The following is a 26,723-nucleotide window of genomic DNA, read 5'->3' on the forward strand; positions in this document are numbered from 1 at the left end:
CTTACTAAGTGATAAAGCTAGTAGGAAAAAAAAATTAATAATAGAGGTAGAGTTCGAACCTACACTCTCTCTCTCGAGAAGAGGAGATTAAGAAAATATTTAAATCCTCCGCCTTAACCGCTTAGCCACTCAATTTTTTATATTTAAAGTTTTAATAAAGAGAGTAACTTATTAATAAAGTAAGAAAAGTAGTAAATAGCTTAGAAAACATTTTGTCGAAGGTAGATAAAAATATATCCGTTAATAAAAGTAGGGTTTAAACCTATACTCTCTTTTAAGAAAAGGAGATTAAGAAAATATTTAAATCCTCTACTTTAACTACTTAGCTACTTAATTTTTTATATTTAAAGTTTTAATAAAGAGAGTAACTTATTAATAAAGTAAGAAAGGTAGTAAATAGCTTAGAAAGTATAAGATATCGAAGGTAGATAAAAATATATCTATTAATAAAAGTGGAGTTCGAACCTACGCTCTCTTTTAAAAAGAGGAGACTTAGAATAAGATACTTAAATCCTCTATTATAACTATTTGCTTAGTGCTTATAAAGAAGTATCTACTTGAAAACCTTTAGCTAGGAAAGCGACTTACTAGTGTAAAAGCTAGTACCTAGATAGGCCCCCCTCCGCCTCTTCTACTCTCTCTCCTACCTCTCTTACCTCTCCTACCCCCCTTTTTTTAAAAGAAAAAAAAAATGGTTAACAAAGGTAGGGTTCGAACTTATACTCTTTTTTAAGAAGAGGAGACTAAGAAAATACTTAAATCCTCCGTCTTAGACCGTTTAAATATCTAATTTTTATATATAAAGTTATAATAAAGAGAGTAATTTATTAATAAAGTAAGAAAGGTAGTAAATAGTTTAAAAAGTATAAGATATTAAAAATAGATAAAAAATATATTTGTTAATAGAAGTTAAATTTAAACTTATACTCTCTTTTAAAAAGAAAAAACTTAGAAAATATTTAAATCCTCTACTATAACTATTTAGCTAATACTTATAAAGAAATATCTAATCGAAAACCTTTAGCTAAGAAAGACTTACTAAGTGATAAAGCTAGTAGGAATAAAAAATCAATAACGAAGGTAGGGTTCAAACCTATACTCTCTTTTAAGAAAAGGAGATTAAGAAAATTCTTAAATCCTCCGCTATAGACCGCTTAGCTACTTAATTTTTTATATTTAAAGTTTTAATAAAGAGAGTAACTTATTAATAAAGTAAGAAAAGTAGTAAATAGCTTAGAAAACATTTTGTTAAAGGTAGATAAAAATATATTCGTTGATAAAAGTAGAGTTCGAACCTATACTCTCTTTCGAGAAAAGGAGATTAAGAAAATACTTAAATCCTCTACTTTAACTACTTAGCTACTTAACTTTTTATATTTAAAGTTTTAATAAAGAGAGTAATTTATTAATAAAGTAAGAAAGGTAGTAAATAGCTTAGAAAATATAAGATGTCGAAGGTAGATAAAAATATATCTATTAATAAAAGTAGAGTTTAAACCTATACTCTCTTTCGAAAAGAGGAGACTTAGAATAAGATATTTAAATCCTTTGCTATAACTATTTGCTCAATACTTATAAAGAAGTATCTGCTTGAAAACCTTTAGCTAGGAAAGCGACTTACTAATGTAAAAGCTAGTACCTAGATAGGCCCCCCCCCGCCTCTTCTACCCTCTCTCCCGCCTCTCTCGCCTCTCCTACCCCCCTTTTTTTAAAAGAAAAAAAAATGGTTGACAAGGGTAGGGTTCGAACTTATACTCTTTTTTAAAAAGAGGAGACTAAGAAAATACTTAAATCCTCTGCTTTAGACTATTTAAATATCTAATTTTTATATATAAAGTTATAATAAAGAGAGTAACTTATTAATAAAGTAAGAAAGGTAGTAAATAGCTTAAAAAGTATAAAATATTAAAAGTAGATGAAAAATATATCTATTAATAGAAGTTAAGTTCAAATCTATACTCTCTTTTAAAAAGAGAAAACTTAGAAAATATTTAAATTCTCTACTATAACTATTTAGCTAATACTTATAAAGAAATGTCTAATCGAAAACCTTTAGCTAAGAAAGATTTACTAAGTGATGAAGCTAGTAGGAACAAAAAATCAATGACGGAGGTGGGGTTCGAACCCACGCTCTCTTTCGAGAAGAGGAGATTAAGAAAATTCTTAAATCCTCCGCCATAGACCGCTCGGCCACTCCGCCGCCCGAAGTTTGTAAAGAAAACATCGGTATTACACATTTATATCATCGCTAGCACCTTCGTCTCGCAAGGGGACAAGCATACTACACAGTAGGGCACACCAATGGGTGCCATCCCATCTATTCACATGTTTATATCATCGCTAGCACCTTCGGCTTGGAATAGGAGTTTTCACCGCTCCAGCATATTAGGGCACACCAATGGGTGCAATCCCAGCTTCGCAGACCGCTAGCCGGGACATTACAGGGGATGAGGTGCTTTGTGGAGCTAAAACATGACTTTGCAGTGCGATCTTGCTGGGAAGTTGACCGTAGCTGGCAGTAAACAGGAGGCAGAAACTTTTGCTCGCAATCACGGCCGTGGCTTTGAGACCGATTCGCCTATACCTCTATCCTCTTCTTCGCCTATACCTTATCATCATCGCCACCTCCTCCTTGCCACGCCCAAGAAGCTGCCTCGGATTACACCAATTGATGCACCGTCCTAGCATTCTCGGGTACACCAATTGGTGTAATCCTAACCTCTCATAAAGGCTCAGAGTCTTATTCAACTGCATTTCCTCCTTTTCCTCGTCTACAGTTTTAGATATAAAAATTTGATTTTTTTTTGTTGACTATTGGTTTATTTAGCTGTCTAAATTATGGCAGGTGCGACCCTAGCTATGTATTTGATATATCAGAAGCATTTAGTTCTATGGAGCATATGTTAGAATGTGCTTTCGAGATCAAGCTAAATTGCTGGGCACCGAGCTCTTCCCGTGTGCCTTCTTGACATGCCGAGGGATGGACCTAGCCAGAGTGAAGGTTTGGTTGCAGCCCGGCTCGGGGCAGGGCAACCTAGGCGGCGGGTTGTCCGAGTGCTTCATGCTGAGATGTTCGTTGAGTTTCGGTCGGCTAGTGTAAGACTTGCCGCAACCCGGCTTTGGACAGGTGAACTTGACTGTCTTGGAAGGCTCGGCCGAGTGATCCTTCTTGACATGAGCCTGAAGGCTGTCACGTCGAGTAAACGACCGGTGGCAGCCAGGCTCGGAGCAGAGGAACCTGTCTGGGTGCTTCTCTGCAACATGCTCCGCAAGGTCGCCAGACTGGGTAAACACCTCGTCGCAGCCTGGATCAGGGCAGCGCAGCCCGCCGGGTGGCTTGCGCAGGTGGTACTGCGCGACGTGGCGATCACGGTCGTCGGGCCTACTGAAGGACGAATTGCAGCCCATCTCCGTGCAGGGAAATCTGACAGGCGACTCGTCCGAGTGCTTGAGTGCCATATGCCGACGCAGGGTCCCAAGATAAGTGAAAGACTCATTGCAGCCTGGATCAGGGCAGGGATACGTTTTGCCCGAGTGTTGCTCTTTGATATGCAGGACGAGGCATCCGGGATCCGAGAAAGGCTTCGCACACTGGCGACATGTCAGGTGTTCCGTCCAGAAAGCCTCGTCGGTCTTGTCCTGGCCGGGGTCGACTGAGCCAGCGGCCGACGGTTCCTGGCTATGCTGCTCTCGGTAGTGGCGCACCAAGAGCCCTGGTGTCGCGAAGTCACCGGCATCGGGGCACATGGTGCATTGGAGGGAAGGGGGGGTCGTGCTCTCACCAAGCCAGGAGTCGATCGGGACGAGCGGGATCTCGAATGGGAGTTCGGGCGGTTGTCGAGGCTGCGGCTCGGTCTCGAACTCACCAACCCAGGAGCGGAGTCCCAAGTCCTTGTCCAGTCGCCAGTGTGTGTGACTCGGCTGCACTGCCATGATCATCTGGCGGATGCTCTCCCAGAGACCAGCCGCGAAGTTGCGCATAGCCATATTTGTGGCCTGACTGTCGATCGTGACAGTGCAGAGAAAGAAGTCCCAGTGTTCTACCGGGTCGAAAGGCTGGCCGTTGTTGGGCAAGTTGAGCCCGAACCGCATGGCAACGCCGTGGTCTCGGGCCCGGCAGAGTGACGCCTTAAGAATGTTGCCGGCCCAGGGCAGAACTGCAAAGCCCCATTGATCACCGATTGAATAGGCGATCTCCTCGCGCGTTAGAGGTGGCTGCTGACCCTTGAGCTTCTGGACCTTTTGGCAAAGGTGATGCCCCCACCAATAGATCAGGCGGAGCGGATCCATCTCGTGCTCGCCGTACCCCTCGGCTTGCGCATGTTTGTTGCAGTGTCGCCGCATTCGGTCAAGCATTTGTCCTGCAACATTGAAAAGACAGCACCAGTCCCACGACATGGCCTTTGCCTGGGCTCGAGAGAGAACGGAAAAGGGGTAGAAGACCTTGTCATTTGAGCGGGAGGAGGTCGGCGCGGGCAGGGTGAAGTAGTAGTCGAAGTCGTCCTGGGTAAGACCGTACTTGTTGGCAATCTTCACAAGCCACTGGTAGACGAGATTCCAGTCGGGGGCCTGTCGTACGGGCCTCCGCCAAGTCCTTCGTGCGTCAAGGAAAAGCTGGTCGAGTGATCTGCCGGCCAGCGCGGCATCGATGGCTGGTCCATACGCCCCAGTCCGACCGTGTTCGAGCACCGCTTCCAACTTCTCTGGTGGCCATTGCTGCCATTCTTCGATCTGCTTCTCGTGCGGCCGATTAAAGAGGAAGACCCTGCCCATCACCCCTGCGTTGAGGAGCGAGGTATATACCCAGGCCAAGCCAGCTTTCCGCCGTTCAAAGTTCGGCTCTTGGAGGATCCGCAACCAGAGACCAAGAAGCGCGAGAACGATGATAGGGTGCCTCCTCTTGAGCCAGTTCAAAGAGGAGCTGACGAGGCCGACGTTGGACGGGGCGTGGTAGAGAATTTGTCCCTTGCCGATGGTGAAGGGGTACATTGCTTCCATCGACAGCGCATCGGGCCGCCCCTGTGCCCAGGAGAAGTCGAGGCCGGTGTAGTCGTCAACTGCACGCACATGGCCATCCTTGTAGGGCACGAGACGACTGAAGAGGTGACGTATCAACTCGTCGGTAAGACCACTAATGTCCTGCTTGTTAACGAATTTTGAATCCGTTTTCCTGACGTTATCTTGAACCGCCCCACGAAGAACCCCTCTGGCGAGTTGGACAGGAGCAGTTCTCACGAACGGGCGCTCCTTCAGTGGCTGAGGGCCGGTCCGGATGCAGCCCTCCTGGTCGACAACAAAGTGGGCGACGATAGGGGAGTTGTTATCCTGGGACGATGGTAAGCCTCCGTCGTCGTCGGAGTCATAGAGGCCGTCGTCGGCGCCGGGAAGGTCGCCATAATCAAGAAGGTCGGCCCACAGCTCATCCTCGTCTCCCGAATCCCCCTCGCTGATGGGCGGCGAGACGGGCAGCGCACCATCGCCAAGGGTGGGCGACAGAACCTCGGCGGGAGAGGACTTCAAGGGGGTGTTGGAGTCTTGGGGTTCAGCAGTACAGGTTAGCTTCGATCGAGCTGTCGATGGCACGAGCAGCCCAAGCGGTGAATGAGAAACCCAGGGGTGAAGGAGGTTGCGAGTCAGGGTTCAGCGATTCCAAGGGCAAAAAGGAGACAGGGGTTAGGGACCAAGGAAGCCGGCGTGGTTTGAAGGAGGCGAGGCGGTCAGGGGTCGAGGAGCCAAGGGGTCAAGAGGTCTGCTCACCTCCTATCTTGGGGCCGAGGGGCTGCCCACGACGTCTTTTGACTGGGTTGCCTCTGCGCTCCTGCGAACGAGGAGGCCCGTCTGGTTCTACACAGGGTCAGCATCGTATGGGAAGGGAAGATACCTGATCACTTTCCTCCCTTAGAGTCTTCCTCTCTGAGAGGAGACGCCTCGCGACGACGTTTCAGGGCAAGTGGGAGGCATTCCTTTTTCGCGATCTCGGGATTGGAGCCCCTGGCGGTCACGGCCGCGACCCCTCGTCGGCGAGTGTCTGTGGGAGTTAGCGAAAGGGGGGGATGTCAGGGCTGCTGGCTTACCGGTGGAAGACATGTCGACGGGATAAAAATAGTAGTCGGTCTCAGACGAGAACGAGGACTGGACAGTTGTGACCGCTTCTGGACGCAGCAGGACGATAGTCCAAAGAGCCAGCCTAGATGGGAGCCGACAGGGACAACACCACGGGACCAGAGAGAGAACTCGCACCGGGACGACACAACCGCGAGAGGAGCACAACCTAGTCAACGCAGTCTCGTGGATGATCACAAGAACAGGCTCTATTAAGCTACACAAGTCTGTTGATGCAGACAACGGTAACCTACAGCACTGATCTGAAGAGAAAAAGGGAGAGGAGAGACCTGGGACTCGCCGCCATCTTGTTCACCAGCAACACCGCCAGGGGCTCTGCCCAGGAGGCAGGAGCGACGGTGTATCTCGACCATGGTGGAGGGGTTTGGTTGGCTCCTCGAGGTTCTGCCGCGGGGTCAGATACAGAGGGAAGGCGCGAGACAGGCAGGCAACAGGCTGTCATAACGAGGATGCATTCGAGTCTTGGAGTTGTGGATGGCATTTGCTGGCGGCAGATGCTGTGTTTTGGCGCACCAACTTCGGAAACGATGCCCAACTCTGAGATTGGTACCTGGTAATATCGACTTCCAAAGCAATACTTGGTTGTCATACTAGTGTCCGGACCCAGGTCCTGGAGGCTGTTGCCGCTTCCGAACCGCCGACACTGGCGTTGCACTGCTTGGCTCCCAGACTGGGTGTTGGCCTCAGAAACTGGTGCCCCGTATACCCTTCTCTCGCAATGGTGCCCAGCCAGACTGCTGAAGCTGTCATCCCAAACTATGCCATCGCCGTATAAGCCAGCGGCTGAACCACTCTGCCGGGCTGCATTGCGTTTGGACGACTGTGCCCAGGATGTCTGATTTTGAACACTGCAACGTCGTGTGGATTCGCTAGTAAGGGCGAGTTTCGAGTCCAATCATGTGCTTGCAGTTTTCCTCGTTGATCGAAGCGGACTCTGCACCAAGCTGGCAGCTGTCCGGTCAGAAGAAACGGTTGAGAGTCACATTCAACCTTGGAAGTCTTGCTAGACAGAGATCCAGTGACCTCTAGTCTGGGCTGCCGGCGGGAGCTGGCGAGTACTGAATGTTTGGACTAAGTCAACTCTATGACTGGGATCCTGCCTAGCTCGCAACAGCTCAAATCCAACCAATTCGACTCAATCAAATTCAACGCAATTCAACGCAACTCGGCCCTGTTGGTAATCAAATCTGGCCCTGGATTCGAGTTGTTTGAATTGTCTATTTGGCAAGACCATTCTTTCAGCCGCCCATCGAATCGCAGGTACCGATCTAATGGTAACCTGGTCGCCGTCCGGAGTAATACCATGGCACGAGGCGCGAACGAGTATATTTACCTCGTGTAATTGACGCAGATAGAGTATGGCTAACTAGGAAATCTACCTCTAGATCGGGGTTTGCTAGGATGACAGGGTTCCATTTATGCGCACTTTGTCGTGCCACAGCAAACGCCGCAGACGGATACGGACCATCACATGTGAATGCCCCCCTTCTGGAACCACAGCGTCTCCATCCGCTGGCCCGCAGCCAACCCCACCGACGTCAGTTGGTGCCATGGTGGCGTGTGGGGCACCGTTCGGCCGCAGGGAGATGCCTTGCTGGCCAATGGCGTGGAGAAAAAGGGGCGGCACCGGAAATGGGGCGGCTGACTCGCCGAGCTACCCCACGGCACCCGCGGCGTGAGCGTTACCAGAGGCTAACTGATGGCGGCAATTAGCCTCGGCTCAAGGTGGGCTTGCTCGGGCCAGCTCTCGGCCCAGCAACGCACCTGCCGTCCCGTCCACCAAGGTGTCCCACTGCAAGACGCAGCAGAGTCGCAGAGAGCACTATCTGTACTATATACAGCGTATTGAAGACAGGTTAGGTTCCCGAGGGAATGCCCGTGTGACGGACTCCACGGACCCTGACAAAAGTGCCTAGGCTCCCGGAGAAGGCGGGGCGCAAAGAACGGCCGACGCAGCAACCGACAATCTTCCGCCGCGACACTGTCTGCTGCTGCTGGCCCTCTCTCCCTCTGACTCCACAGTAACTTGTAACTAGTACACTGTTAGACCTTTGAGCGCGAGAACAACGTTTCGCGTTTACTTTTTCTCTTCCCTCTTTCGTCTTCCTCCGTCTTCTTCGGCGTTTTTCGTTCAGGTCCTGTCTCACGCGACTTGGGGATGTTGGCCGCCATCGCACGCGCAGAGGCTCGGTCTCCCGCTCTCAGAACCCTCCTCTCCAAGCAGACGACAGTATGTGCCGCCTTGAACCCCCAGCAGCGCTTATGCCGGCATCAACTAACGCAAGCGGCCGCAGAGGGTGACAGTCATGGCTCCCGCAAGCAGACGGAACAACAGCTCCCTCCCGCCGGGGTACGTCGAGGACAAGTCCAAGGGCCCGATGCTGCGCTTCCAGGACTCGCTTCCGCGCCTTCCCGTGCCGACGCTGGAGGAGACCGCTGCGCGCTATCTCAAGACGCTCCGGCCGCTGCTCACGCCGTCCGAGCTCGAGGCCAGCACGAAGGCGGTGCAAGAGTTCATCGCCCCGAACGGCCCCGGCCGCAAGCTGCAGGAGAAGTTGGTCGCCCGGCGGGAGGACCCCAAGATCAAGAACTGGCTGTACGAGTGGTGGAACGATGTGGCCTACCTCACCTACCGCGACCCCGTGGTGCCCTACGTCAGCTACTTCTACTCCCATCGGGACGACCGGCGGCGCCGGGACCCCGCCAAGCGGGCGGCTGCTCTCACCACCGCCGCGCTCGAGTTCAAGAGGCAGGTGGACGAGGGGACCCTCGAGCCTGAGTACATGAAGAAGCTGCCCATTTGCATGGACAGCTACAAATGGATGTTCAACGCCTGCCGCGTGCCCGCCAAGCCCGCCGACTATCCGGTCAAGTTCGACCCCGCCCAGAACAAGCACATCCTGGTGATCCGCAAGAACCAGTTCTTCAAGGTTGCGCACGAGGTCGGCGGCAAGCAGCTCAACACGTCCGAGCTCGAGCAGGCCTTCCGCCGCGTGTACGAGCTGGCGGGCGAGCGCGCGCCTGCCGTCGGCGCCCTGACGTCCGAGAACCGCGACGTGTGGACGGACGCGCGCGCCGTGCTGCTGGCCGCCGACCCCGCGAACGCCAAGGCCATCGAGGCCATCGAGTCCGCCTCCTTCGTCGTCTGCCTGGACGACGCCAAGCCCGTCACCCTCGAGGAGCGCGCGCACGCCTACTGGCACGGCGACGGCCAGAACCGGTGGTACGACAAGCCGGTGCAGTTCATCATCAACGACAACGGCACGTCGGGCTTCATGGGCGAGCACAGCATGATGGACGGCACGCCGACGCACCGGCTCAACGACTACGTCAACGACGTCATCTTCAACAACAAGCTCGACTTCTCCGACCCCAGCGTGCGGTCCAACCTCCCCGAACCGCAGCCCATCCGGTTCGTCGTCACCAAGGCGGTGCAAGCCGAGATCGACCGCGCCGTGCGCGACTTCGGCAACGTCATCGGACAGCACCAGCTCGCCGTGCAGGCCTACCAGGGCTACGGCAAGGGCCTGATCAAGAAGTTCAGGTGCTCGCCCGACGCGTACGTGCAGATGATCATCCAACTGGCCTACTTCAAGATGTACGGCAAGAACCGGCCGACCTACGAGTCGGCCGCGACGCGGCGCTTCCAGCTGGGGCGCACCGAGACGTGCCGCTCCGTGTCGGAGGAGAGCGTGGCCTGGTGCCGGGCGATGGCGGACGAGAGCGTCGACAACGCCACCCGCGTCGCCCTCTTCCGCAAAGCCCTCGACGCCCACCTCGAGTACATCAGCGCCGCCTCCGACGGCAAGGGCGTCGACCGCCACCTGCTCGGCCTCAAGCGCCTGCTCGAGCCCGGCCAGGAGCTCCCCGCCCTCTACAAAGACCCGGCCTACAGCTACTCGTCCTCATGGTACCTGTCCACCAGCCAGCTGAGCTCCGAGTACTTCAACGGCTACGGCTGGAGCCAGGTTATCGATGAGGGCTTTGGCATAGCGTACATGATCAACGAGAACAGGTTAGTTGGCTCCCTCCCACACCTTTCCCCCCCGTCTTTAAGATGTGGTGAGGCCTGAACGAACTCGTCTGCTCACATTTTTCCCCTCTTTCCCTGCAGCATCAACTTCAACATCGTCTCCAAGAACCTCGGCAGCGACAAGATGAGCTTCTACCTCAACGAGGCCGCCGGCGACATGCGCGACATGCTGATGCCCACGCTGGAGGCGCCCAAGGCCAAGATCTAAACACCTTGAGGACCCCTGTTCTCTTTAAGGCGGTGGAGGGGCATCCGGGATCTGGGTAACCCGGGTTGGATAGGAGATTAAAATGGGCCGATAGACGTTGTGTTGGTGGCCATGTTGTTTTATTGGTTTATCTGTATCTAAGCGAAGGTCTCTTCTGTTTTTGCCTCTCTGGAAGCGTTGCATGCATGCACTTATTGCGCAGGTTCATACCTCGTCAGTTCGTTGTCTAGGTGTTGTCTTGGCCATAGACCTCCCTGCTCGCATTCAGCTTGAGTGTATTCATCTGTTGACTGTACGAAGCACAAGGTACCTAGGTAGTTGTGCTGCGCCATATTCGCTCCTGCTCCTCCTCCCTTGAGAGAATATCCGGGCGGAGGCATTGGACCAGTCGGCCATGGCGCCAGAAGGTCGACTTGCACGCGCATATATCGCTCTGTATTTTCGCCACCACTGCAGCATATGATGGGAGTTGACTTGAGAGTGGGAAGAGCATCTACGCCAAAAAAAGATCCATCCATTGCCCGCGCTCCTCTCTTCGTCTTCTCCTCTGCCATTCTACAGGACAAGCATCCCCACAATCCAACTCACCCAAACCACCAGCTAAAAAGAAAAAAGCCCGTTATATTCAACCAACGTGCGAGACGATCTCGTTCACCACGTCGCCTTTCTCCTGCTCAAAGTACGAACAGATCTGCGAGGGCAGCGGGATCTCCTTGTAGTCGTCGTCGGGCCCCGTGATGACGTTGAGGTTGACGCCGGCCGACTTGCTCGAGAAGACGCGGGTGGCCGAGCTCTCCTTGCTGAGGTAGATCTGGGCGCCGTCGACCTGGTCGAGCAGCACGGTCGGGATGGTCTCGCCGTCCATGACCTGGAGGGCGAAGTTCTGCGACTTGACCACGTCGACGGTCGAGACGAGCGACTCGACGACGAGCGACAGCCGGCTCGTGTTCTCGACCGTCACCGCGTTCGCCTTGCCCTTGAGGATGATGGTCGTGTTGGTGCACTTGGAGATGAGGATCGAGTGCGAGAGGGAGACCTCGAGCTCGATCGGCGAGGGTTCTTTGTCGAAGTTTTCCTGGGGCGGCAGGGTCAGTGGAGCTCAGGAGTGAGCTTCCGAGAGATAGACAGAACTCACAATAGTCCACTTGTTCCCTTCTAGCACCTTCTTGGGCGGCTTCTTAACCCGCATGCTTTCCGGCTTCGGTTTGGTGCCAGGCGGCGCAGGGCTCTTGCCCCGTGTCGAGGTGACGCGGTCAGGGACAGTCGACCCGGCGCGCAGAGAAGGGTTCTTGTGCGTCATCTCCGACTTGTCCACCTTCCGGAGACCCTTGGTGACCGCCTCGCCCTTGTTTAGCTCCGAAAAGACGGCGCCGAAGCCCGCGGATGGGGTCGGCTCGGCCTTTTGCTCATTGATCTTGAGAACCGGCGGAGGACCCGGCGGCGGCGGCGGAGGTGGCGGCGGGCCGCCCGCTGGGGCTGCCGGGGCTGCCGGGGCGGATGGCGCCGCCGTCACTGATTTGGCAGCTTGGGCCGCGGGCACTCCCTTGGGGTTCCATGGGATGCCGTTGGGGAAGTAGTTCTTGACGTAATCGGCGAGGTCGCGGAGCACCTGGAAGTACGCTTTCACCCATTCAACCTGCTGCTCGTCCCTATTTTTCATTTCCTGGTCAGAAGTGCTGTTTCCTTACGAGACAGGGGTTCAACGAGCGGCTGACTTGTTCTTATTTGCCGTTAAGACCTTGTTCCCCCAGAACTGCGCAGACGAAAAGCTCTCCTCGACGTGCTTGAACGGCTTCGTATCAATGGTCACCCAGGCCAGAGCTAGGATGCTCTCGGACACGGTGCAGAGGTTGTTGTACAAGGGGTCGCCGCGGTTCGAGTCCTTGATATTGCCGATGGCGGTCATGAGGTCCCCGATGGGCTTGACCAAGTCTTGGAAGACAGACATATCGGCGCCATTCAGGTCGGGCTTCTTGGCTTTGGTTGTGATGAGCAGGAATCTGCGCTGCTCCTCGAAGGCCTCGACGACCTTTGCTGCCTGCTCGGCAACCAGACCACCGATTGCTTTGCTAATCTTCGCCCAGTTCCCGACGGACTGGCTAATGAAGCTGTCAAACTCCTCGATCGACTCGGGCACAGGCTCTGGGGCGGGCGCCGGCGGAGCGGGGGCAGTCGGCGGTAATGCGGGCGCAGAAGGTGTCGGCGTGCTCGCCGCCTGCGTGAGTCCCGGGACTGCCTGGGGGTTCTCGAAGGCCGCCTGGGCGATATCTTCGAGGCGAGACGTGGCCGCCTCGAGCCTGTTGTGCTTGGTCAGCGCTCGGCCAGGAGGATTGCGCCGGGAGACGGAGCACGATCTGGGCCGCAGAGCAAGATCCGGAGGTCCACGCACCTCTTGATCAGGGTTGTCAGGTTGTGCATGGAGTTGCCAGCCATGTTGGGCGGGCGCAGGGGAGCTGCTGCAGATGGGGATGCGAAGCTCGGGCGCGACAGGAGCACACCAGCAGCACCGATGGAGGCGATGTGAGAATCCTCGGTCTGCAAACAGAGGAGCAGGATAACACGAGCAGGAGGAGAGTGGCCCGCTCTATAGAGCGAGAAAAGCGTGTGCCTAGAGGTCCTTTCGGTATGTTCAAATCAGGCGACAATCATGGAGCGAATGTTGAGATGTGAGACACCCCTGATCCCCCCACAAGCAAGCAGCAATGCGCAGCTCCCGCAGAGCTTCGGCAGGGGTCTTTGGGGGTCCACTCTTACAGTGCTTGCACGTTGTCCAATCGCCGCCGTCGCCGAGCCCAGGGCTAGGTCAGGCTTCCACCCGCCGCGCCGGCCAGGCAGCTCCTTCCCAGACATCCCGTTTTAGTGCTGGTGAGCATCAGGAAGCCCTCTGCGTTGCTATCTGACGCCTGCCTGCTGAGTAGGCGGATGCCCGTACCTACCTGTATTGGAGATTTCCAAAGAGAACGCGCGTCCCATGCTCCTTAGGCCGTGCATGCCAAGCCGAGGAAAAAGAAGCCTCCACATTGCTGGCGCCTGCCGAACTGGCAGACATCCGGTTCGTCGAGGCAAACTCGCCCAGGGCTGGTGTGCTGTGCATGGCGGAATGTCCCTGTGCTCGAGGCTTGCACATATCATGCAGCGGTCCCAATCCCGTATCTGATCCTGTATCTGTCGCCCAAGCCAATATCAACCAGTGACGAACCGGTCTGGGCGATTCGTTCTGTTTCAGCCCGGCATTGACTTTGAATGGTGTTATCCCTGGCTGTCTTGTCATTGCTTTTTATTTTTTCCCCTCCCCTTCTACACAACATTCCTCAACGAAAGCTTCGCAACGGCCCATTTTGCCGACAATTCCTCGTATTTCCGTAATAAGCACCCCGAAAGGCCATCTTCTTTACATAAACGCGCCCTCTTCCTTGCCAAGAACGGAGTGTTTAGCGACAACTTCAGTTTCTGCGCCCGGACCCGGACCCGGACACGGAACCGGACATGGGCCCCGAGAAGCCGGCCCGAGCCGGAGCGGAGCCGGGCCAAGCCTCTGAGGGAATCCCGGAGGATCAAGAGATCGACTTTGTCACGCTGGGCATGTTCATTATTGGTAAGCATTCACTCGAACGCGGTCAACTGGACTTCCAGCTAACCTTTCCAGATGAGATTGAATTCCCGCCCCCCAAACCCCCGGTGCGCGACATCCTCGGCGGCGCAGGGTCCTACTCGGCCCTGGGTGCCCGCCTCTTCTCCCCTCCGCCATTGTCCCGGACGGTCGGCTGGATCGTCGACCAAGGCTCCGACTTCCCGCCGTCCATCACCGCGCAGATCAATACCTGGCAGACCTCGGCGCTCTTCCGCCGGGACCCGTCCCGCCTCACCACGCGCGGCTGGAACGGCTACGCGCCGGGCTCCGAGCAGCGCGCCTTCCGCTACACCACGCCCAAGAAGCGCCTCACCGCCGCCGACCTCACGCCGCCGCTCCTGCGGGCCAAGGCGATCCACCTCATCTGCAGCCCGCTGCGCTGCCGCGAGCTGATCACCGACATCCTCGCCCGCCGCCGGGAGGCCTACCTGGCCTCCGACCCGACCGGCGAGGCCTACACGCGCCCGCTCTTCATCTGGGAGCCCGTGCCGGACCGCTGCGTGCCGGACGAGCTGCTCAACTGCACCAACACGCTGCCGCTCGTCGACGTCTGCTCGCCCAACCACGCCGAGCTGGCCGGCTTCATGGGCGCCGCCGAAGAGGAGGAAGCCGGCGACGACATCGCCGCCGCCGTCGAGCGCCACTGCGAGCAGCTGCTCGCCAGCATGCCGCTGGCGAGCTACACGCTGGTGGTGCGGGCCGGCGCCAAGGGCTGCTTCGTGGCGCGCAACGGCGGGCGCAAGAAGAAGAGCGGCAGCAGCAGCAGCAGGCCGAAACGGCGGAAGCGCGAGTACGTGCACGGCGGGCTGCGCCCGGACACGGACATGGAGGCGCTGTTCGCGGGCCTGCTGCAGGACGAGGAAGGGCGTGTCGCGCGGGAGGAGATTGAGATCGATCCCGGCCTGGAGAAGTGGGTGCCTGCTTACTACGGGGACGGGTATAATAAGGGTCAGGAGGGGGTGGATGGCGCGCGGGAGAAGGTGGTGGACCCGACGGGCGGCGGGAATACCTTCCTCGGCGGCCTGGCGGTTGCTCTGGCGCGGGGCAAGTCGATCGAGGAGGCCTGCGTGTGGGGCCACGTGGCGGCCAGTTTTGCTATTGAGCAGGTTGGTTTTCCGGTGTTGAGCGTGGATGAGGAGGGGAGGGAAACATGGAACGGCGTGAGGGTTGAAGACCGGTTGCGGGAGTTTCAAGAGCGGCTGTGAGTGGGTGTTGGATCAGGTGTTTATTTGTTTTCGGAAGGGAGTGGTTGGTTATAGAGGCTTGGTTTGGGGAGGCAGCGAGATAGACACCTTGTTAGAGGTTATAGACAATTGGGTGGGCGACAAGTGTTGGTGCCCGGTACCACGGCTATGGAGATAGAAGGCGCGGTTGGTCGAGGAGAGGAAGATGACAGCGCTAGATAGAACATTGCTTGTACGACCTCTGAAAAAAACCTGCATCCCTTCCCTTCAGGGAATCCGCCGTCTTGGACCTTTCCGTACGAGGAACGGCTCACGTTGGTATACCTCCATTCATCTCCGCCCGCCGGAACACTTGTTTGTCCTCATGTCGATTCATCAATTGGTTGCCGATGGGAAAAGCTTCCTAGGGACGGAACAGTAAATACCTTTAACTACCTTCCTTCGAGGCCGTCTACATCCGCCATCCATGACCATCCGATGCCAGAATAACGCCCTCAATACGGTAACCATCCATGCCATCAATGACAAATGAAAACAGAATCCCAAGCCATGATGCCGCCACTCCATTCAACTCAAAATGCGTCCACCTCAGTGCCACTCAAATCTTGTAAACCAGCTCACCATCGGTATACCTAATTCATCATCAGTAAAACAACTCGCTCGATAGTGGGGGGGAACAACACCAGACTCAACCCAGGGGGGGACTCACATGATCTGATTCCGGGCATCCATCTCCTTCAGCGCCTTGATGGCCTCCTCGCGCCCGAAGCGCGCCGCCGATCCCACCCTGCGGTTGACCGCCTCCAGCAGCTCGTCCACGCCGGCCGAGTCGTCCTCGAACAGCGGCGTGTTGAGCAGCTGGCCCAGCGCGCGCCGGAACACGTCCAGGCGCTGCTCGCTGATCGGCGCGTCTTCTTCCTCTTCGTCGTCTTCGTCGTCGTCGGCGACGGTGAGGTTGGCGGTATTGGAGGCGAGGGCCTCGTCGTCGCGTTGGGACTGGGATTGGGACTGGGATTGGGTGCGGAGTTGGGAGGCAGGGACAGAGGAGGCAAAGGATGGTTGCGAGGAGGAGGACGCAGCGGCTGCCGCCGTGGAGCGGGTTGAGCGCCGCGGCGTGGCGTTGTAGATGTCCTCTTCTGCTTCTTCTGCTTCTCCGTCGACCTCGGCCGGCGTGGCGCCGTTGGCGTCGGGCGAGCTCGCTTGCCTTCCGGCGGGTCGGCGACGGGCGGCTGCGCGCTGGGGAGCGCGGGTGGAGCGGGCGGTGCTGGTGCGCGCGGTGCTGCCGCGGGCTGTGCCGTTTGCTTCGTCCCCGTCGTCATCCGAGGAGTCATCCGAGCTGCTGTCTTCGCTTTCGTTCTCCAGCGGCCGGGTCTTTCTCCGCTTCTTGCGGGACTCGTCCTCGACGACCTCCTTGAACAGCGCAAAGCGGAGGATCGACTCAGCCGCGGCGGCGTCGCGCTCCTCAACGCGGTTGGAAAGGCGGGACTTAGCGTGGGCGGTGGCAAGACGGATGAGCGTTTCGAGCGTACGAACGGTCATCGGGCTGGTCTTGCGCTGGTTGCTCTCCATGTCGTCGTTGCGCAGACCGACGTAGATGTCGGCGATGCGGTCCGCAGCCTCTTGGGTCAAGACGGGCTTGATACGCGTCTTGGCGTACTGGATATACTTCTTCATGAAGGGGATGCTCAGCACCTCGGGCTTCTTGTTGGCGCCCCGCCCTGTTCCCTTGACACCGGCGTGAAGCAGGGCGTCGTACTTCTCGTACACCTCAGTAGGCCGTTGCGAGTCGGCCTGGTTATTCAGCGCCACATTGAGCGCCTGGCCCGCGTTCTCGCGCACCGGGGCACCTTCTTCCGTGCCGGGCTGCCGGTACCTGTGCATGCGCAGGACGTGCTCGGAAACTTGCCGGTCCCTGGTGTCTTCGATGTCGTCCGTGACGACGAACAGGAGATCGAAACGCGACAGCAAAGAGTCGGGGAGGGCGATGTTCTTGTGCGGGTCCTTGTGCGTGTCGTACTGGCCGAAGATCGGGTTGGCCGCAGCGATGACGCTGCAACGGGCGTTCAGAGACGTATGGATGCCCGCCTTCGCGATCGTGACCGTCTGCTGCTCCATGACTTCGTGGATGGCGACTCGGTCAATATCTGACATCTTGTCGAACTCGTCGATACATACGACACCGCGGTCGGCCATGACCATGGCGCCAGCTTCTAGCCTCCGCTCGCCGGTCTCCTTGTCAGAGGTTACAGCGGCGGTCAAACCGACGCCCGAAGAGCCACGGCCAGTGGTGGCTATGGCCAGCGGGGCCGTGTTGAGGACGAAGCGAAGCAGCTGCGATTTGGCGGTCGACGGGTCACCGACCATCAGGATGTTGATGTCACCTCTGAGATGGGTGCCATTCTCGAGATTCTTTTCCATGCCTCCCAGAAGCATCAGAAGGATGGCCTTCTTGATGTACTCGTGACCGTAGATACTCGGCGCCAGGGACTGCGACAGCAGATCGAACAGCTTCGGTTTCTTGGCGATCTTGTTGATATTCCGAATGTCGGTATCGGTGATAGTGGCTGTGGCAACACCGCCGCCCGACTTGGTGGAAAGCAGCACGACGTTGTTCGCCAGCAGCACCGTCTTGAACAGCGCGCTGTTGTGGTTGGTGTTTCTGTTGCCGAGCGTCCTGTAGATGCCGACAAGCTGGACGCGGTCGCCTGGCTTGACGCTGTCGACGAGGTCGTCGTCGAGGATCACGTCGACACCCCGGGGCAGCTGGCCTGCAGGCGCCCGCTCGGGCATCTCCTGGATCGAGATGGTTTGGTGGTCCCGGTAGGTGCACAGCCCATACTCGGTCGTCAGGGGGTTCCCGTCCTGGTCCTCGGTGGGGTAAACGCTGGTCGTGGTGACGCCCTTGGTCATGGTCTGGTCGCGGTACTCCTTGAAGTAGAATTTTCCCGTAGCCTCGGTATAATGCACGCTCTTGACGATCTTGGGACGGATCAGAGAGCAGCGGGTAACGATGCCCTCGACCGAGACCATGCTGTTGAGATGCTGCGACGAGAGCGTCCGCGGGTTGCAGGCGTTGAGGCCAAAACTGCCGGCCCAGGCGCAGTAGTACAGCACGTCGGCGTCGATCTGGTCGGGCCGCGCTTGCGGGATCGTCTTGACGATCTCCTTGAGCGCGTGGTTGAAGGCCAGGGTGTAGTCGAAGGGGTTGTTGAGCAGGCCTTCGGCCATCTCGGGGTTGTGGTCGCGGACATGATCGATATTAACGACAAGCCTACGCTGGTTCTTCTGCAGCATCAAGATGATCTCTGGTCTGTAGCTCCGTGCATGTGGATCATCTGCAGCGCCAGTCAGGTCAGCAGCGCTGTCTCCCAGTAACAGGCGAGCAGGACACAGCAAGAGAAGCGGAAGGGATGGAGCAGCCTACGGGGGTCGAGGAACTCCAATGCCTGGCGCACGCGGTCGCGCGTGGCCTCGTCTCTCTGGAGCATCAAAGTATCCATGATGCCGTCGTTAACGAGGGAATGTGGTGAAAATTGAAAAATGAAGGCGGCAGGTCCTGTGGACAGCGAGCGGCAGCTGTGAGTCGAGAGATCGAAGCTGGAAGTGGGGAGAATTCGAAAACGCGGCCACGACGCGTCCGACGCGTGTTTGGGCGCGCTACCCCCTGAATTGTTTAATTGATTGCAGGGGTCCGCAGCGACATGTTAACATGAGGGTGGGAATGGAAGAGGCCCCGCACTACCTTGACCCCGTGATGGAATGGCGGCCAAATGGGCCCCATGCATGGGGGCTGGAACCTGCCTGCAACAACCGCGGGCACTGTACATGATAGCCCCTCTCACCAGCCTTTGCACCCCAGTAAGTGTGCCCAGTGTGAATGTCCACAACCAAACCTTGCCAGCACTCGATCAGGCGGTCTGCCCCGCGATTTTGACTGCGAGTTTGGAGGTAGCTATTGATCTATCTAGTGTCGCGTACTTGTAGAACCATGACTTTTCTGGCAGCGGGCGCAAGGGATCTATCTGGCTGTTGGGAATCGCAGGATGGTATGCGCCTCGGCGTACGGGATGATCATGGATGAGCCAACGGGATCCTCTTCACCCTTTTACCTCCGTACAACACCCGCCGAGCCCGAGAAGTTCTGCGCGTGAGCATCTGGAGTTGCACGCTCAAGATCCAACGTCAAGGGCAACCATTACCACGGTATGCCTAGGAAGGCCGAAGTGAAGGGCAGCGCCGACGACAACTCGAGCTCGCGCACAGCTCTCGCGGCTCCTCCTCAGCGCTCCATTGCTGCCAGCCTCAGAACCCTGCCGACTCGAGCGGCTCCCGAAGGCCGTCAGAACATTTACCCCCCTTCTGTCCATGCTGCAAACGGATGCAAGTGGTCTGAGAGGTCCCTGCACACGCTTAACAGGAGAGCTCACGCTCCTGCTGTGCTGCTGTGCTGCTGTGCTGCTGTGCTGCTGTGCTGCTGTGCTGTGTGCATCAACCGCCGCGCGAGGGCTGGCAGGTGGCTGGATCCCGCCCTGTTCCGGCCAAAACAACACGGAGTCCGGGTCCCGTCTCGACCCAACCCCATCCATCCGGAGGGTTTGCATCCCATGCCTGCTATCCGAAGCCAGACACAGCAGATGGCAGAACGAACGCTTTTAGAAGGGATGGTTCACGCACTCTGCAATGCACGTCTCGCCTCGCTGTGGATCGTCGTGCATACCGTGTGTTGGTCCTCGGCAGACTCCGATTCTGCTTCCATTAATAGATGGGAAAGCTTTGCACCACTCGCACTATGCGGTATTGGGCCTCGGACGCCTCGTCTGGATGCCGCGTCTCGATCGTCGAGTGCCGTTTGGCATGGTTACTGTGTCGGAAGGGAAAGCGAACAGGCAAATTCGTGCCCTGCGACATGCCGAGAGCAAATGTTTGTGGCTGTCCTCTGCGGCCGCAAACGACAAACACACAAAGCCGAGGGCCCGCGGACTGCTTCCGGCAGTCCCGTTGGCTGTTTGCTTTTCTTTTGGCGATGCACGTGACGCTCATGGACTCGAGTATGCTCGATGTTGCCTCGTTTTGCTGCTGCGTTCAACTTTACGCTGCCCGATCGATGCTGTGCGGCTTGGAGAAGGGGCATCAGCCACCAAGGACTTGAGATGGTGGTGCGGAATCCCGCCAGCGCATGCAGTGGGCATCTGTCCGGAGCCCCTTTTTTGGTTGACTCTGTGTCCGGTCACCAACCACCCAAGACGCGGACATGACTGGCTTCTCTGACCGGGCATCCGGCTCTCGGCAAACCCAGAATCTCAGTGCAATAGGTGAGATAGTATGTGTCACGTCAGGGGTAAGGGGCTCAGAGCTTGGCACAGCGCACTGGCCATAGCTTCCCCACTCCTGGATATATATATACCACGCTCTGTTCAGTCTTTAGCTCTCCTTTGTACTAGAACAACGCACTCTCTCTTTGCATTCCAATGCTCTACTACGATCCTACCGTTGCATCTACACCTTGTAGCTCGCTATAGCGTATTAGTTATAAGCCTAGGCGCTCTATAATTATATATAGCTAGTAACCTATAGCAAGCTCTCTCTCTCTTCTTTTCTTATACTTTATACCTCAATATAACGACTATCGAGAGCAGTTTAACTATTACGCTCTAGTCCTATATAGATTAGACTAAGTGGTTTATAGAGCTTAAGCTTATAGCTATAAGCAATAGTATCTAGGACAAATATAATCTAAATACTCCTAATAAGCTTTAGGATAAGCAATTGAAAGTTCCTTCGGAGAATAAAATAGTCGAAGAGCTTTATAAAAAGTATACTAAGGAATTAGATATCCCTATAGGCTAAGCCCTAGCTCCTACTAAATAAGAGGTTACTACTAAGCTTAAAGCTATATATAAAGAATACTTTGTATTTATAGCTATTTAAGAGAGTAGGATAAAGTTATATTCGTTTATTCTCTAGTAGATTATACGCTCTATTTACTAACCTCTATTTAACATTGTATATATCGTTATTTCAAACGTTAGACTTAGTAGTCCCTAAGCTCTTATTTATAAGCTCTATAAGTAGCTTACGCCCTCTAATACTTTTATTAAAGATTTAGCTATTCAACAATATATAATAGTACTATAAAAGACATATAGAGTAGATATCAATCTATATAAGTGGTACTACTCTTAGAACAAGGCGTACCTATATATAAAGAGCTTCGATATCCCTAAAGTGGTGGACCTAGAGCATCTAAACACCTTATCGAAGTGGTCGGTTACTAGATCGCCCTAGACTAGGCTTGTTACTAGCTCTCTAAGATCGAGGTACTTAAGGCCTAAAGGCACTTAATTCCTACCCTCAAAGAGCTAGGTACTTACCTTAGTATTTAAATCAACAACACTGCTACTAAAGGGCTTAGCTATAGCGTATTTACCTCTTTAAAAGTAGCTTAAGGCAATAGTTCTATAGATAATATAGGCTCTTATAGCTTAAGGCTCTACTTATACCTCTATAAAGCTAATGGCAAATATAGGTAGAAGTTAGTAGAGTACTAGTTTCTCTAGATAGTAATTACTAGGGTAGAGAAGGGCTACTATAAGCTTTTAGAAGTATAGATTACTAAGATTAGAGAACGCTTTAACAAACTAAAGTGTAATTCCTTTTAGAAGAGCCTCTAAAAGCGGTATAGCTCTAGCTCTATAGAGTAGGGGAACTCTAGGTCAGCTTCTTCTAACAAGGTTGTCTATACTATTATCGACCTAAGCCTCCTAGGCAAAGGAGCTTACTATCTACTTATATTCTCGACTACTATTATCTACTAGCTCTCTTAGAGTACTCTCTTTAATAATTGTACTGCTTTATATATTATTAACAATAAGAAGCTCTTAGTTCCTAGTACCTTTATACCATTAGAAGACAATGACTATATAGAAGTAGGTACTACTACTTTTCCTATTTTAGGAAGAGGAGAATATATTATAAAAGGAGTATTAGATAGAGAGTAGAGGAAAGGAACTATAGACCTTTATTTAAAGAATGTCGCTATAGTAGAGGGCTTTTATATTAATATTATATTAGAGATCGCTCTATATATAGCTAGCATTTAGTATTTAGGTCTAGACTACTCTCTATAGTATAGAACGTTTAAGAAGAATATAAAGGTTAAGCAGTTGGTTTATAAGTTTAATATAGTTTTCCTTAAATCAAAGAACCTTTCCTTTTACTTTTATACTCTCTAACCTTTATAAAGCTTTATAGGCCTAGTAACAGTGAATATAGTTGTTTATAAAGATAATATAAGGTTATATACATTATATATACCTTAAGAGAGAGAAGATACTAAGGAGCTTTAGTATAAGAGATCTAGACATCTAGGTTAGAGAGCTCTTTAGGCATTAGTATAAAGCGTAAAGAACGTTAAGATCTAAGGAACATCGACAATCGAATATAAGGCATATACTCTATTATATACTAGGGAGTATAATATACTTTATAAAACAAAGTATTGCGCTTTATAGCTATTCTAGCGTATCTCCTAGGACCTCTTTTTATTCTCTCCTAGGTTTAATAGATCTTAGTACCTCCTTATAATTAAGGACAAATTCAGTAGACAGATCTAGGCTTTTACGCTCTTTAACAAGGGTTAAACCAAGCTCTTTAACACTATTAGAGCTTTTAAACGCTAGGTCAAATGGCAATAGGGACTCAACGTCTATAAGATCTACTAGGACAATGATATAGGAGTTATTATACTAGAAGATCGCTAACCAACAACTTACTAGCTCTAGGTATATAACAAAGGCATTGACTTAGAGCTCGCGCCAATATATATACTATAGCTAAATAGAGCGTTAGAGTATATAGAACAAGTCTTATAGCTAAAGAGTATAAAGATACTCATTAATGTAAACCTACCTACAAAGCTCTAACTAGAGGGTATAAAGGTAGTAGCCTTCTTATATACCATCTCGCCTAGCTATACTTATAGTTTTTAAAGCCCTAACGAGATACTCTACTCCTAGTTTAAAAACTACTTTCACTAATAGAAACCGACCTTCTACTAAGCGCTAATAGTAGATCTACGCCCTAACTAATCTAAGATCTTTATATACAGCTATAAAGTATACCTCTTAGATAAAGAGCGTAAAGCTAGGCATTAGAAAAGAGAATTCAAAGTACAGCTATATAGGCGAATTAAGTACCTAGTTAGATATAGAGTATCTAACATTTATCGTATCTAAATGCCTAAGCTCAATAAGATTATTGTAATAAGGAATATAACGTTCAACGAAAAGACCTTTTACTATCTAGGTGAGGAAGAGCTTCTAGCTTACAAAGTTACTATTGTTAAAAATATAGTAGAGTACCTAAACAAAGGGGTTAAAGAGACCTAGGACGCTAAGTTAATTCTTCGAACGCTCTACAAACTTAAATATAGAGGACCAACCCTAGAGTCTATTACTATAGTTCCTAAGTACAAGAGCACACCACTAGGTTAAGACTTAGGGATAGGGGAAGCATAAGCGTAAAGTAGACTTTTAACCCCTAAGATGTCACTGGAACTATAGGCTTAGCTATAGAAAGAGCTTATAAACGGAAGTAATAATGGAAATAGGGGTCTAGTCGATAATTCTAGTACTCTTCTAGAGACTAGTAGAGTATCTAAGGACCTTAGGCTAGCAGTGGCTATCCTATAAGGCGCTACCCCTAGGAATAAACGTAAAGCTTCTCTGCCTACAGAGCACCTAGCTCTATAAAGCGAATATAAAGCTTCTCTACCTATAGAGTACCTAGTGTAACGTGCTAGCCTTATAGCGTCTGCAGATAAGCGTACAATATTCTATTCAACTACCTTAAGGAGAGAAAAGGAGAAGTATAGGTAGTGGCCTTTGTACACAGAGTTTTCAAGGGCTTGTATATAGGGGGCTTAGACCGATGTTATTCTAGGCACGAGGTGGGCCCGCTATAGGCCTACGCTAAGCCTAGTATAGGACTACTATAGATCCTAGGCGTAGCCCTATATACCTAGCCTAGGTATAGCCCAGTCTATAATATACCCCCCCCTTCTAGATAGGGAGCCGAATTGGGGCAGTCTAGCGCGGTTGCCTACTAAATGCTCGCCGCTTACAGTCATCTTACTACCTAGCTATAGGCCGTTTATTTATATTACTTTGGTAGAACGCTAATTAGCCTCTTTCCTAACCGTACTTTCTCTTATAGTAGTCGTACTACGCAAAGTCTATCTACTAGTTGTATACGACCTAGGCCCTCTCTTACCTATTAAAACTCCTCCCCCCCCCTATAAACTTCGTGCTCTATATTTTCTCTCTACTACTATTGTATACTTCTATCTCTCCCCTATAGTTCCTCCTCTATCCTCCCTATATATAGGTTCTTCCTACCTCGATCTCGTCTTATATATATCCTTCGTTTACTACGCTCCCACTCTACGCACGTCTCTCAACCTTTCTATATATAGCGACGTCTACGTCGCCCTTACTACCTCCGTCGTATATTTACACTACGTTCTATTAGCAATGTCCTTGTCTTTTGTACAACCCTTTTATATCTACGACGACACCGTTTCGACCCTATCGTAGACCTAGTAGAAACCTACTATATACCTAGTTTGTCCCTACGACTTTTCCTCCCTATATACGCTCGACTTCCTATTGCTTCTTTATATATACGCCCTATATATATTGCAATTACTCACTTTCAACCTCTACAATAGCTCCCTATTCCCTTTGTAATAGCAATATATCCTTAAAGATCGCCCGCTTTATTTATATTTATACTCGCTAAAATGTTGGTTGCAACCGCTTCGTTTAATAGCAGTGGCAAAGAGCACTATCCTAGAGGAGACGACAACGAGGACTATAATGTATATCACTTTACGTCAAGCCTACCTCGGCCCTAAACTAAAAGCTAACAGTGTCTTAGATAGAACTACAATAATCGTAGTAACTCCTTTCGCTACGCTATTAGTAGCTATATTATTGAGGGCGACTCTAATAACAAGGACAACGCTCTTCTTAAAGAGGAGGGCAACGTCTATCTAAACTATATTAAGCGGCTTCTATATAGCAACTTCGTTGATTACGTCCAAGGCTATAGAGAAAGTTGTATAGAGTATACGAAGTTATACGCTAAGTACTATTAGGATCTAGCACTCTAGGCTACTAACGCCTTTCTATATTTAGGCTTAAAACGCTTAGTTAAACTCTATATTGATAATTAAGTTGTTATAGAGCCTACCTAGAAGAAGACTAAAACTAAGCTAGCTCGCTATACTATTTTAAAGGTATTGTTTATCGTATTTATATATAACTTTTATAATATAATTGGCGTAGCCCTATAGCACTGATCCCTAGTGCGTTTAGCCTTTGTCTCTAACACACCTCTAGCCACCCCCTCTACACCTTCGACTCTAGGTCGCTACAGAGCCCTAATTCTATACTAGGCTCCTTAGAATAGCCTCGCCTTATAGTAAAACAGCTACTTAGTTAAATATATTGTATAGTACCTCGAATCTTCCTATAGGGAGAACCATTATATTATAGGCGCTATCTATACAATAGTATAGTCTTAGGCCACTGTCCTTAAGACGAACTTACGCCTAGTAGATTATATAATTGCGCTTACTACCCCCTCGCCTATATATACTCCTTAAAGGTCCCGCCCTTGCTTCTCGCCTTATATATACGCACCCTCCTTTGACCTATACTATAGACGACGCCTATCTTTTCCTATAGAGGACGTTTTATATACTTATTAAGCGTATATACTACCTCTGCCCTATACCCCCTATACGCCTATTTTGGCCCTATATATACTCGCTCCGCCTATATATCTGTTTAAAGATAAGGAGGAGGACCTACTAAATATAAGGTCTACTATAGAGCTAGAGTAGTTAGTGCTACTTATACGTCTTATTGTCCTTTTATATATAGCTACGTTCTATCTAGATTTAGGAGGGTAGTTAGACTTAGGTATATCGTAGTTTCCCTACGCCTAAGTGGTTATATTTGTCTAAGTAGGCAATTCTTATAGAATAGTCTATATACGAACATTGTATTTTCCTACCCTCTTCCTATTCGATATAGGCCCATCGTTGTATTATACGTCTCCCTACTTCCGTTTAAACTTATCGAGTACAACTGTATTAAGGAAGTTCTCTAAGGGCTTCTACGTTGGTTTATTATAGCCTACCTACTTAATATATATATCGTAGTTCTTCCTCTTCCCCTATACGTTCTAAGCCTTGAGAATCGCCTCTACCCTATACTCTTGCTAGAGGACACTCTCCTCCGATATAACCTATATAAGGTTTAGCCGCTTATCTATAACCTTCTATAAAGGGAGCGGGTCAAAGGCTGCTCGCTCAACTAGGTCAATATAGAAGGTCGGGTATAGGCTATATAGTATATCGAGTATCACTGTTAAAGGAGTAGGTACTACAACCACTTTATACTTAGTGTTTAGCTAGTCGAGCTTCTTACTAGGGCGGTTCGTCTTTATATTATATAGAGAGAGCTATACCTTGTCCCC

At 51.7% G+C, this 26,723-nt stretch overlaps 5 protein-coding genes and 2 non-coding genes across 7 annotated transcripts; 2 read left to right on the forward strand and 5 right to left on the reverse strand.

Moving 5' to 3' along the window:
- Positions 1-38: 38 nt before the first annotated feature.
- THITE_t70 lies at positions 39-135 on the reverse strand. Its single transcript has one exon. It is a non-coding gene; the product is annotated as a tRNA-Leu (tRNA).
- A 1,969-nt stretch (positions 136-2,104) lies between these two features.
- Positions 2,105-2,200, reverse strand: THITE_t69. Its single transcript has one exon. It is a non-coding gene; the product is annotated as a tRNA-Leu (tRNA).
- A 1,490-nt stretch (positions 2,201-3,690) lies between these two features.
- On the reverse strand, positions 3,691-4,989 carry THITE_2047426 (uncharacterized protein; the record flags this gene model as incomplete). The annotated part of the gene is made up of 2 exons (XM_003653012.1): positions 3,691-4,157; positions 4,224-4,989. Coding segments are annotated over 2 exons (1,233 nt in total), but the record flags the coding sequence as incomplete, so codon positions are not given.
- Positions 4,990-8,132: 3,143 nt separating this feature from the next.
- THITE_2115063 (uncharacterized protein) lies at positions 8,133-10,460 on the forward strand. The gene is made up of 3 exons (XM_003653013.1): positions 8,133-8,353; positions 8,418-10,138; positions 10,238-10,460. The coding sequence occupies exons 2-3, from the start codon at positions 8,430-8,432 to the stop codon at positions 10,362-10,364; spliced, it is 1,836 nt and encodes a 611-aa protein (XP_003653061.1). The 5' UTR covers positions 8,133-8,353; positions 8,418-8,429; the 3' UTR covers positions 10,365-10,460.
- Positions 10,461-10,906: 446 nt separating this feature from the next.
- On the reverse strand, positions 10,907-13,064 carry THITE_2115066 (uncharacterized protein). The gene is made up of 4 exons (XM_003653014.1): positions 12,754-13,064; positions 12,080-12,661; positions 11,500-12,013; positions 10,907-11,439 (listed from the first exon to the last, which is right to left on the reverse strand). The coding sequence occupies exons 1-4, from the start codon at positions 12,795-12,797 to the stop codon at positions 10,990-10,992; spliced, it is 1,590 nt and encodes a 529-aa protein (XP_003653062.1). The 5' UTR covers positions 12,798-13,064; the 3' UTR covers positions 10,907-10,989.
- A 1,590-nt stretch (positions 13,065-14,654) lies between these two features.
- THITE_2115069 (uncharacterized protein) lies at positions 14,655-15,292 on the forward strand. Its single transcript, XM_003653015.1, has one exon. The coding sequence runs from the start codon at positions 14,661-14,663 to the stop codon at positions 15,198-15,200; it is 540 nt and encodes a 179-aa protein (XP_003653063.1). The 5' UTR covers positions 14,655-14,660; the 3' UTR covers positions 15,201-15,292.
- A 347-nt stretch (positions 15,293-15,639) lies between these two features.
- Positions 15,640-18,767, reverse strand: THITE_2115070 (uncharacterized protein). The gene is made up of 3 exons (XM_003653016.1): positions 18,604-18,767; positions 15,889-18,514; positions 15,640-15,811 (listed from the first exon to the last, which is right to left on the reverse strand). The coding sequence occupies exons 1-3, from the start codon at positions 18,677-18,679 to the stop codon at positions 15,778-15,780; spliced, it is 2,736 nt and encodes a 911-aa protein (XP_003653064.1). The 5' UTR covers positions 18,680-18,767; the 3' UTR covers positions 15,640-15,777.
- Between the last annotated feature and the right edge of the window lie 7,956 nt (positions 18,768-26,723).

The sequence above is a fragment of the Thermothielavioides terrestris genome, chromosome 2, assembly GCF_000226115.1.
Source record: "Thermothielavioides terrestris NRRL 8126 chromosome 2, complete sequence".
Taxonomy (NCBI): Eukaryota; Fungi; Ascomycota; class Sordariomycetes; order Sordariales; family Chaetomiaceae; genus Thermothielavioides; species Thermothielavioides terrestris.

What these genes read in the sequence shown, in the direction of transcription:
- THITE_2115063 (XM_003653013.1), top strand. Translation starts at nt 8,430, where the DNA reads ATGGCTCCCGCAAGCAGACGGAACAACAGCTCCCTCCCGCCGGGGTAC. An exon ending in TACATGATCAACGAGAACAG is followed by an intron (nt 10,139 to 10,237) that starts GTTAGTTGGCTC and finishes CTTTCCCTGCAG; the next exon opens with CATCAACTTCAACATCGTCT.
- THITE_2115066 (XM_003653014.1), bottom strand. Translation starts at nt 12,797, where the DNA reads ATGGCTGGCAACTCCATGCACAACCTGACAACCCTGATCAAGAG. An exon ending in CTGACAACCCTGATCAAGAG is followed by an intron (nt 12,662 to 12,753) that starts GTGCGTGGACCT and finishes CAAGCACAACAG; the next exon opens with GCTCGAGGCGGCCACGTCTC. An exon ending in TTAACGGCAAATAAGAACAA is followed by an intron (nt 12,014 to 12,079) that starts GTCAGCCGCTCG and finishes AATGAAAAATAG; the next exon opens with GGACGAGCAGCAGGTTGAAT.
- THITE_2115069 (XM_003653015.1), top strand. Translation starts at nt 14,661, where the DNA reads ATGCCGCTGGCGAGCTACACGCTGGTGGTGCGGGCCGGCGCCAAGGGC.
- THITE_2115070 (XM_003653016.1), bottom strand. Translation starts at nt 18,679, where the DNA reads ATGGATACTTTGATGCTCCAGAGAGACGAGGCCACGCGCGACCGCGTG. An exon ending in ATTGGAGTTCCTCGACCCCC is followed by an intron (nt 18,515 to 18,603) that starts GTAGGCTGCTCC and finishes CTGGCGCTGCAG; the next exon opens with ATGATCCACATGCACGGAGC. An exon ending in GATGCCCGGAATCAGATCAT is followed by an intron (nt 15,812 to 15,888) that starts GTGAGTCCCCCC and finishes ATGATGAATTAG; the next exon opens with GTATACCGATGGTGAGCTGG.